Genomic DNA, 12096 nt, shown 5'->3' with positions numbered 1-12096 from the left:
GGCAACCATCGCCGTGGGAGTGTGGCAGCCTCCCAGTTGTCCATCCAGACTCCATGTCTCTTTCTTTCTTTCTTTCTTTCTTTCTTTCTTTCTTTCTTTCTTTCTTTCTTTCTGTCTTTCTTTCTGTCTTTCTTTCTTTCTGAGAGTCTTTCTCTGCTTTCTTCATTCTGTCTGTCTGTCTGTTTCTCTCTCTCTCTCTCTCTCTCTCTCTCTCTCTCTCTCTCTCTCTCAGTAAGGGGAGTAATATAAGTGAAATCATAAAAAGTTTGTTGGAGATACTGTACTTTTTTCCTACCTCTGTTGTCCGTAAGGCCTGCTGTCTAGCACTTTACTCCTTGTTCTAGAAAAAGGGCTTGCAAACTTTACCATGAAAAGGCCCTGATATACCGGTAGATTGCAGGCAAGCCCCCCCTCACATGGGTCATGATATACTACTATGATACTACTATGACTATGATATACTACTATACTACTATACTACTATACTACTACTATACTTCTATGCACCCCCTCTCACAACCATCATCTAGGTCTGTGAGTCACTTAACTGATGGGAATAGTCTTAACTAATGGTGCGTGTTTCCTTCATTTTGGTGTGCTTAAGTTGAATAACCATTTATGCAATAATTTATTTTGGTTTTGCTATACTTTTCCTGCCAACCTGCCGCGGCCCCCTAGCACTCCCCGGAAGCCCCCTGGGGGTCCCCGGCCCTCACTTTGAAAATCACTGTTGTAAAATCCAGAGGGTTGAAGGGAGAGCATGACCCTATTGCTTTACACCCCCCCCCATCAGCTCACCACACTATTACAGACATGAGGAGAGTTGTGGCGTTTACTTTTCTAGCCGCCAAACAGAGCCAGCTGGACAGTTTGGTGTGTTTGTCAACGTCCTCATCTCTGTCATCTGGTGTTTATCCTCTTCCTCTCCTCTCCTCTCCTCTCCTTTTGACAGCGATGACACCCTGTGGAGCTCTCTGGAGGAGCCCAGCATCGTTGACCCCTGTGAGTTCGAGGACCTGTTTGCCAAATCCTCACTGCCGACCAAGAGGAAACCGCTGTCAGAGGCCTACGAGAAACGGAACAAGGCCCGAAAGGTGAGAACTAGGAGGAGCTGCCTGTTGCCAGAGGTGGACAGTTTGGATTGAGAAAATAAAAGTCTCGCCATGTATTTCTTCTGCCTGTGCTCTCAAGACAGGTGTTCACTAATTAGATTAGCCGCCCCAGGGATCATCTGGTTCAGGAAATTGGCTTGAAGGAATTTGTGGTAGGAGGACGTTTACTTTTTGCATGCAACATGTTGGCAGGGAAAGCGTAATTAAATGTTAGTCCACTAGAGGGAGTGTTCACCTGGTTTATGCTGGTTTATGCTGGTTTATACACGTAAGTACCTATTGTGAGGTTACCTGAACAGGCCACACGGAGACCTCTTGGCATATTTACGTTGACTGCCATTGAAGAATGGAGCAATGATGCTTTGCACTATATTGGTAAACTAGATTTCTTTACCTGACATTATATTAGCCAAATGCTTGCATTCATTTACAAAAGGAAAACATAAGAGACCTCTTGTACACTGAGTAATGAAATGAGTGTAAATTTACGAGCTATAAAAAAGAAAACAGACAGGAGCTAGTGACACTTGGAAAGACCCAGACCTATGTGAAAAAGCTCCCTACAGATGCATCCAAATCAATATCATTATAATCAAATTCTGGAATCAGCATTGTGTCGTTTGATTTCAGAATTTAGCCGATTCTTACATTCAGGTTAGTAGGAACAGGACAGAGTCATCCACTCTCTGTTTTAAATTCTCGGTCATGGGAAATGCACAACACATACAGTATCATCATCCAGGTCATTTGAAAATTGCTGACAGAAGAATCCTTGCCCTCGAATGCAACCCTGTGTTTGATGTAGCAACGTTGCTGGACCCAGTGAGCATACATTCTCTTCACAGGTTTTTAAATAACAGGATACTGCACTTGGCCCTGTAATTTCTCTTCCCCTCAAAATTTGCATAATTGCGTTCAATTTGTAAATAGAGGGGGACTGGAGTACAGCCCAACGAGCATATTTCTTCCTAAACACTTAAAGACCATATGAGAAACATGATCACTCTGTTAGGATTTCCTGGCTTCTACTTCAGACTTTCCACAGCCATGCACCCCCTCACCCAGCTTTTCTTCGTACACTTACTAAGACACAGAAAGCTGTATGGTCTTATGTCCTGTGACAGTTTTATGGATTATTTAGCTTCTGAGGACAATGATTCTATCAAAAAAGTAAACATATATTACATATAACATATTTAACATAGCATAAGGATCCTCATATACACTTTGTCAACCTTTTCTCGATCACTACCAACCATCTCCCATGTCTCTCTCTCTTCCTCCACACATTTCGTTACACTTGATATGAAACCATCACTGCCCTATTCATGTAAATATGTAAATATCTGCAATATCTTAAGAGGGCATTTTCCTCATGCTGCCTGCTCTTTGATAGCCTGGCGATGCCATCCTGTGTACTTCCACCCAAAGATTTTGACTCCGTACACAGTCTAGCTCGGTTCGCTCACGGTTTTGCCAATCACCAAACAGTTGATAGTGGTGACACAGAGCTCACCTGCAGTCCGCTACTGATTGCTTAAAGTTGTGTTATTTGTAGGCCTATGCTTTGGCAACACTGTATCGTAACAGCCATGGTAATAAAGCACAATTTGAATTTTAATTTTAATTCGTAACTCCAATGAATTTAAATTACAGTGTAAGGTCAGACCATCTCCCACCCTTTATGGAGAGGGATTCCTCTTAGCTTTTGCCAGACTGTTTAACGGAGTCAACAGGCAGCTTTCTCCCAGGCTAGCTCTTTGACACCCCTCTTCTATAAAGCCGGATAGAGTATTTACAATACTGTGAAGAGTCAAATTACAGTGGAGTCAAAAGTCAGTGTGAAATTCTGCAGGTGACCATTGACATTTCAAGGCTACAGGTATTAATATGTATTAGAGATGCACCGGATCCTGATTTCTAGGATCCTGCCGGATACCGGATCCACAGCTTAAGATCCTGCTGAATCCGGAATCGGATACCGGATCCTACGAAAGGGTCGAAACACATTGCCAACTCGCACACGTGGGCCCTTTTTATTACGTTGGCGCAAACTATTTTTGAGATTCATTGGCTTACCGCCACACTGCCTTCAACGGCCGCTTCCAAAGGGCTTTCACTCCATGCAGCGATTGGGGTTGTGAAAGACTGACTGAAAAGCCTAGGCTACGTAAAAAGTAGAGATGCCCCAGATCCTGATTTTTAGGTAACTGCCGGATACCGGATCCACGGCTTAAGATCCTGCCGGATACGGATAGTCTGAAAAACCCTATTATCCTGCCGGATCCGGAACCGGATCTTGGATCCTGTACATCTCTAATATGTATACAATGTTGAGTAGAATTGGCTCTTAAAATGTTACACTGATCTAAAAGTAAAATCAACACCAAATGTTGTGTGAAACTCTTTTAGAGTGATATTAGCTTCTATGCTGTATGTACTGTGTGGACTACTGCGCTGCTGCTTGACCATATGGTGCTTCTATCTTGTTTTTTTATGGCCCATTTTAGTTCTTAGCTTAGCTCTATACAGCACTTTGACCAGTTTACGCTGTTTTTTATGTGCTTTATGAATGAAGCCAGGAACAGATCACCGCACAGGCCTACCGGGCCCAGGCCCAGGGGCCCAAGATTCAAGGAGTCCAGAAGCCTAAGCCTCTATCTTTCCATTTCTCATATTGCATTAAAATTGCACTGCACTTTTAACAACTGAATGTTCTTTTTTTTCTCGGGTACATTCTCCCAAAACCCCAACATCATAGGCTCTCACATTTGGCCTGAAAACCTGAATCGTTTTGTAAACTAGCAGCACCCATGGAGGGGGGCCTTTCTTCTTGTTTGTCCCAGGGGCCCATAGAATCCTGGTCCGTCCCTGAATGAAGCTGACCGACTCTCTCTCTCTCTTCTGCAGATTGTCAAGCTGCTGGACAGCAAGCGCTCCCAGGCGGTCGGCATCTTCATCTCCAGCCTGCACCTGGACATGAAGGACATCCGGCAAGGTGAGGCAAACTGCCTGTCTGTTAGGGGTGTAAATAATAATCGATTTGAATCAATGCATCAGTCCTACAGCCCATGAATTAAATGAATCGATTTCTACACAAGAGAATTGATTAATCGTTATTAATCGGTTAATCGATTTTTGTAATTATTGCACTCATTTTGTGAGGCATTTTATTTTGCTCATGGAGTAATGATAATACTGACAATAATGAAGATGCCCCTCAAATGAAATGCATGCAGATATTTCAGCCTTTTGTTGATTTATTTAACATTTCACACATAAACCAAGCCTGTAAGGTAAAACAAATATGAACCATTGATTTGAATCGAATCGAAATTAATTGAATTGTGGAGCATTCTTAAGTACCGAAAATAATCGAATCATTGGCCTAAAAAACGATATTGAATCGAATCACCATGAAGGATGTCATTTACACCCCTACTGTCTGTCTCTCAGAGGGCCTGTCTTTCAAACTGTGTGTCCCTCCAATGTGTTTTCTGTCAATTTGTCGTCTCAGAAGACTTGTAATCTCAAGCTGTCTGTCTCTCTGAGAACTTTCCTATCACCAATCTCTCTGAAGACTTGTCTGTCAAGCTGTCTGTCTCTCTGAAGATTTGTCTGTCAAACTTTGTCGTAGAGGGCTTGTCTGTCAAATTGTCTGTCTCTTGGAGGACTTGTTGATTAAAATGTCTGTTTCACTGACAGCTGGTCTGTCAAACTGCCTGTCACTTTGTCTGTCTTTCGGACTCGTATGTCGTGTTGTCTTGTCTGTGTCTCTGAAGTCTTGTCTATCAGTCTGACAGGCAGGTCTCTCGAAGGGCTTCATCTGCGACCAAAACCAGCCCAAAATAAATCTGTGAAGACTGTCACTCATCTGGTTCATGTTAGTCAAAGTTTTGTTGTAACTGAACCGAATCAACCCGTGATGGAAGAAGAATCGTCTTTTGGATGAAACGTGACATGTCTTTAAGCTCACTCTAGATGCAAAATAAAAAATGTAAAAAATCTTGCTCTCCAGGCATGGTGAGTCAGACTGTCTGTAGGACCTGCAGCCCAAACCACCCAAAATGGAAGAGACGTGGTGTCAAAATATTAGTCTGGTGTGCACCTATTAAAAAGCGGCTAAAAACCTCTGACTGCCATCCATGCTGTTTCCCTATGCTCAGCTGGTTGGCGGAGCCTATAGGGCTGTCTGCTGAGTCTGTGGTGCAAGCACCTCCTTGTGCCCCCTTTTCTACACCACAAAAATACTTTGAGTTGTAAACAGCACGTTGAAAAGGCTATTTAATGTCAACATTTAATGTTTTTGACTATTCACAAAATCCTGTTGTATCTGGCAAAAGCAATACATACTACTACTACTACAGGTACTACTACTACTACTACTACTAATAATAATAATAATAATGATGATAATAGTGGTAATACCAATACAAACTGTCTATTTTAGTGTAACCTCTCATGGACTAATAGAAGAAGATAGTCAAAATACATGACCAAGAAAAGAGTGAACAAAGTCAAATGTTCCTTGGCTCCATAATGGAAAACAGAAGTGCAGGCATAAATGTCATTCAGACTGTCTGGTTTGGTGAGGTACTAATCTCGTCCACAAATGCCCCCCCCCCACCCCCCCCCCCCCCCCCCCCCCCCCCAGTACACCCCCCACCCTCCCCTCTCCTTCCCGGCCCCTCCCCCTCCCCCCTGCTGAGCATGAAAGGCCCAGTGGTAAGCAGAGCTGTGGCCTTTAAATTGATATGTACACCCAGAGAGCAGCCACTCGTGACGTGACACTCTCCTCTTTGTGCTGTGGAGGAGACACTGGGACTGTTTTGGCTGCGGAGGAGAAGCCAGAGATGGCAGGCTGCACAGGAGTGGAGGGGTTATACTTTATGTCTTGTGGAGGAGAAGACCGGAGGAGAAGACCGTCTGTACGCTAGCAGGAGTGGAGTTTAGGGGTTGTACCGTACAGCAAGGGTGGGCAATTATTTTGTCCCAAGGGCCGCATTGGGTTTAGAGAGTTGACCAAAGGGCTGGATGTCGTAGGCAACTTGCCCGTGCCAATAATAAGAAATGGTGTACACCAACATAATTGCACCATTGTCATTTTATGCCATTCCTGCTAATTGTATCTAGATGTAGACTTCAGCTAGCCTGATAAACCAGCCTAAATGTGGCGCTGTTTTACCAGGCTAGACTTTAGCAATCTTAGTTTTCCAAGACCCTTGTTTTAGGTATTCAATTTAAGAATGAGTGACCATATGAATCTGCATTTTTTTTCTTGGAAAGGCTCTGAGGGCCGCATGAAAGGCCGAGCGGGCCACATGTGGCCCCCGGGCCTGAGTTTGCCCACGTCTGCCGTACAGTATATGTGCTGCGGTGAAGATGGCAGTCAATACACTAGCAGAGGTTTAGGGTTATGCCATATGTGTTGTGGAGTAGAAGGCAGCCTTAACACAGCTGCACTCGAGGGTCATACTGTATACCAGCGACCTTAGGTTTCTTGAAAGGCGCTATATAAACCCAAGTTATTATTATTATTATTATGATTTATTATTATTATTATTATTATTATTATTATTATTATTATTATTATTATTATTATTATCATTATCATTATCATTATCATTATTATTATTATATATATACTAGAGGTGCACCGAAATGAAAATTTTTGGCCGAAACCGAAACCGAATAATAATTAATCACTTGGCCGAATACCGAAACAGAAACAGAATGTTACAATTCAGTTAAAAAAAAGTCATAAAAAGTTAAATTTTTCACTATTTTTAAATATTGCTTAAATCTATGGCTTACAATAAATGTTAAGAAATGTTTTTAAAAGAAAATAAATGTGTATTTGAAGTCTTCAAATGTTAGACTAAAACTGAAATGAGTGTAATTAATGGCCATTTTCAATTCATTTTCTATTCGGCCTCCGATTCGGCCATTCAGTTGGCTTTCGGACGAAAACCGAAAGTGTCTTTTTTTGTGTTTTCGGCCGAATATTTTCTGCGGCCGAATTGTCAGTGCACCTCTTATACTATACTGTATGTGTGTTGGGGTGGAGAAGACAGTCTGTACAAGAGCACTAGTTGAGAGGTCATATGAATTCTACAGGAGGTCAGCACGCTTCCTGTCCTAATTAGAACTGCCTCAACAGTATCTTGTTTAAAAGGAAAAGAAAAAACAGCGTTATTCTCATCTGCCTTTGGTGATAGTTAAGTACACACTATCTTAAACACAATATAGTTTCTTTTCTCTACTCTTGAGCATATTGAATGACATTTATGTATGATAATGTGCTATATTGATTTGATTTTGATTGATTGATTTGTTGTCTGTTCACTTCCTGCCTTTAGCCAAGCTCTGTTACTCTGTCAGCTCTGTCCCCAAGTCACTCTCCACGTCTCTCTGACATAATTCTGTTTTTCTCTCTCTCTCTCTCTCTCTCTCTCTCTCTCTCTCTCTCTCTCTCTCTCTCTCTCTCTCTCTCTCTCTCTCTCTCTCTCTCTCCCTCTCTCTTTTCTTTCCTGAATGTTCATTCGGTCATTTGTTCTTTCTTTCTTCCTTTCTTTCTTCTTTTCTTTCTTTCTTTCTTTCTTTCTTTCTTTCTTTCTTTCTTTCTTTCTTTCTTTCTTTCTTTCTTTCTTTCTTTTCCTCTCTGTCTCTCTGTGTCTTTGTCTATCTGTCTATCTGTCTGTCTGTCTCTCTCCCTGGCTCTGTCTGGTGTTTCTTCCACTGTACCCAGCCAAGCACAACTAGTGTAGTGTTGGAGTCTCAGCATAGTAGAGTTGTGGCTGTGAGATATACTATGTGTGTGGATCACAGGAGCCAGGAATGATATGTTGTCTGTCGTTTCATCAGCTGCCTCAAGATGTGTGTGTGTGTGTGTGTGTGTGTGTGTGTGTGTGTGTGTGTGTGTGTGTGTGTGTGTGTGTGTGTGTGTGTGTGTGTGTGTGTGTGTGTGTGTGTACACGGGTGCGTGCATGTGTGCGTGCGTGTGCGCATGCGCATGCACATGCGTGTACTGTATGTTTATAAACAATTTCTTTATACTGGCCCATCTTGTAGTTTCTTGCAAGCACCACAGGAAAGATCTCATTGCAGTGTAAACTTCTTTTCTTATGTGGTCTGTTCCAGCTAATGGCTGTGTGCACCTCACACACAGTCTACTAGTGGCAGCCACCAACACCCCCCCCCCCACACACACACACACACACAAACCAGCACCGCAGCCACCCCCTCCCACTCACGCACCCACACACACACACACACGCACACACGCACACACACGTACACACACACACACACACACACACACACACACACACACACACACACACACACACACACACACACACACACACACACACACACACACACACACACACACACACACACACACACACACGTACTGTACACACTCACACGCCATCCTCACCACCAAGTAAATTATCCAGGCTGCAATTTCAAAGTCTGTAGTGATTCATTTCTGTACATTTTCCCTCTCAAGCTGTTCTGACTCTGGACAACTCTGTGGTGGACCTGGAGGCCATTGAGGCTTTGTATGAGAATGCAAGTATCCAACTTCTTACTTACTGTACATGTGCCACACCATAGTTTACCATATCCTGTGCAGTGGTGCCCTCATTTTCAGTAGGGAGCATTATACATTGTTTGTGTTACTTTCAATATTATCATTACTTCCATTAGGATCATGATGATGATGATGATGGTGATGATGATGATGATGATGATTATTATTATTATTATCAGAGGAGAATGCTCCATCCATTCACTATCATACGGGTCAGTGAAGTTTCAGCAGTAGCACACGTCAGGGTGGCGCAACAACAGCCAGTGCCACTATTGTATGGATTTTATTTGTTTGTTTGTTTTTAGTGGACTATCTACAGTAAGAAGCATATTCATTGCAGCATGTCAACCACCAATTACTTTGTTTTATGGTCATTAGTGCCATTGCGCCACCTGACATCTGAGCCCAAAAAAACGTCTTTGACCCACATACTTCATATACACATACAGTATACATCATACACACACAAACAGTAGATGCAGTGTATGTCACACGTTTGACTCGTCTCATCACATCTCATTTCATCTAATACAAGCATATACAGTATGCACACTGACACATCACAACGGTTGACATAGAGAACCCACATCAGTAGTGCAGCACTAATAGTAGTAGTAGGAGTATAGGAAGAGAAGTAGTATTAGTAATAATAGTTGTAGTAGAATTAGTAGTAGTAGTGTAGTATTTCGGTAGGCTATTTGTTGTGACGACTTGATGATGTTATTGTTGATAATGACTGGTATTGTTAGTTATTTGTTTGCCTTTCCGCTGTGTAGAGAGCGCAGCCCGCGGAGCTGGATCAGCTGAGGAAATACTACGAGACGTCAGACGAGGAGAGCATCAAGCTACTGGACAAACCGGAACAGTACGACCTCCATCTTGCCCTCTTGTCCTCCTCTTACACCCCTTCTCTTGTTCTGTGGTCCATTACAGCTCAACAATCCACCTAACAATTCAGAATGTCCCCTAGTGTACTCTTGTCAACTTGTTTTGGAAGGAGGTTGTTATTCAATTTTGAACACCGTTACACTGGCTGAGAATAACTGTAATACTGTGCTATAGTGTTTGAAAAAGTACAATGGTGTGGCCTTTTTGGCATGAAACAATGTGGAGAAAAGCAGTGTTCCGATCTAGGTGAATATTGGAAGAATTGTAAGCGTTGTGGCGGTCTACTCACAGTTTTTATTCAATTTGCTGGACATTGTGGGGTTTTTTTTGTTCTCCCTTGCCCATCATCTCCTGTTTGTGTTTCCTGGCTCAGGTTCCTGTATGAGCTGTCCCAGATCCCCGACTTCTCCGTCCGAGCTCGCTGCCTCATATTTCAGTCTGTCTTTGCGGACAGTGTGGCCTCCATCCGCCGTAAAGTGGAGATCATCTCTCGAGTCTGCACGGTAAACTCACCTGATCGAATGCATGTCTGTCTCAAGTGTTAATGAAAGTTTTATGTACAAAATTCCACCTGCCTAGTAAGCTAAAGTTGTAATACAAAATCAAGTCAAATAAAAAAAATAGCTGGCCCTTCCGTGGCTCTGATGGGAGGACACTGGGCGGCTACGCCAGGGACCCGGGTTAGATTCCGGCTCGGGTCATTTGCCGATCCTCCCCCATCTCTCTCTCCCACTCGCTTCCTGTCCCCATCTCAGATTGTCCTATCTAATAAAGACTTAAAAGCCAAAAAAATAATAAGATAATATAGAAATAAAAATATAGATATTGCATGACTAACACAGTGTGTGGATGAATAGGAATCACGTTCCGTAATGAAGCCTGACAAGTGACAACACCCCAAATACGCACAGCAAGAACTTGAGAGCTCTTGGAATACATTAACTGCTGCTGATTTCGGAGTTGGACAGCTCCAGTCACATGAACATGCACACACTGCTGTTCACTCCCCATCTAATGTTGATTACTGGCCTTGACAATAGAAGGGAAGCTTCAGCTGGAGCCACACACAACACAACACAACACAAAACTACACTACACTACACTACACAAGACATACACAACACAACACATACACAACACTTCACTACACTACACATCACTATAAACGAATACACAACACAACACATTCACATTCACATTCACATACACATACACAACACATACACAATACAACGTGTATGCTGTTTCTTGTCAGTCTGCTGTTGACTGCATGAAGTGAAGTACACTGCACCCTGCTCCCTCCCAGGGCCTGCTGGAGCGGGAGAGCGTGCGGGAGGTGGTGGGCTTGGTGCTGGCGCTCGGCAACTACATGAACGGAGGCAGCCGGGTGCGCGGCCAAGCAGACGGCTTCGCTCTCGACATCCTGCCCAAGCTCAAGGACGTCAAGAGCAGGGTGCGTGCAGACCCAGGGCTAGGTCTACTGTAGCTCTCAATTTGTGTGTGTGTGTGTGTCTGTGTGTGTGTGTAGTGTGTGTGTAGTATGTGTGTATGTGTGTGTGTGTGTGTGTGTGTCTGTGTGTGTGTGTAGTGTGTGTGTAGTATGTGTGTATGTGTGTGTGCGTGCGTGCCTGTGTGCGTCTGAGTCTGCATATGCATTTGTGTTTACGTGCGTGCATTTGTGATCCTGATCCAGATTTTATCACACACATTTGTTGAGATATGGCGGTAGGTCTATTTAAAAATGATGAGACAGAGATGTGTTCCATATATGTGTGCAAGAGACAATGTTCCTATAATGTCCTCTGTTTCAACATCCACAGGACAACCGCATCAGTTTGGTGGACTACATTGTCTCCTATTACCTCCGCAATCTGGACCAGGTGAGAGACATGGGTCATGCTGCATGGGGCTTTGCCTGGTGTGTTTTGGAGGTAGAGTAGAATGAGGTGAATGTCTGCATGTTCCACCAATGTTCGCTTGGTGCAGGATAACTTAAGTGAATCCAAGCCAAAGAAAAAATGTCTGCAACAATGCTTGCATGCCTAATGTTATAGATATTTCAGAGTAACATTTCGACGTTTGGTTGTTGCAGGTATTTTCTTTCTGTAATTTGTGTTTTGAAGGTAAGCAGAGGTGGGTTGTCCAACATAAGGCCTGGCCAGCCATGCGGCCCAACAGATAGTTCAATACGGCCCCAGACTTGTAGAGAAAAAAATGAGAATGTCAGACTGTCAAAAAAGAATGTCAAAAAAGAAGGAAACCTCTAGGCCATTACACAGTTGCAATTGCAGCAGTTGTCTGAGATTTCAGTTTTTCAACATTCGAGAATAATGTTATTGCTCGCCATTTAAAAATCAATGCTGATGTGCTGTGCTAAACCTTGAGATGATTGACAGCAATGCGATTCCAATATGATCCAGAAATTTGCGATAATTCGCAAGTATGTTACTGGTCAGGACCATTCACCATCAAGTAGGCTGTGTGTGGCCCCTGGACCCA

General features: G+C 43.1%; 1 protein-coding gene across 1 annotated transcript in view; it reads left to right on the top strand.

Moving 5' to 3' along the window:
• Positions 1–12096, top strand: part of LOC134468875 (formin-1-like) — a 47232-nt gene that overhangs the window by 22806 nt on the left and 12330 nt on the right. Inside the window, exons 6-12 of the mRNA XM_063222787.1 lie at positions 953–1094; positions 4023–4110; positions 8626–8687; positions 9486–9574; positions 9971–10100; positions 10904–11050; positions 11418–11477. Coding sequence (XP_063078857.1) covers positions 953–1094; positions 4023–4110; positions 8626–8687; positions 9486–9574; positions 9971–10100; positions 10904–11050; positions 11418–11477 — 718 coding nt within the window. The remainder of the gene's footprint in view (positions 1–952; positions 1095–4022; positions 4111–8625; positions 8688–9485; positions 9575–9970; positions 10101–10903; positions 11051–11417; positions 11478–12096) is intronic.

Source organism: Engraulis encrasicolus, chromosome 18 (genome assembly GCF_034702125.1).
Source record: "Engraulis encrasicolus isolate BLACKSEA-1 chromosome 18, IST_EnEncr_1.0, whole genome shotgun sequence".
NCBI lineage: Eukaryota > Metazoa > Chordata > Actinopteri > Clupeiformes > Engraulidae > Engraulis > Engraulis encrasicolus.
Note: the sequence above shows the minus strand (reverse complement) of the source record. Positions and strands in the feature narration are given on the sequence as shown.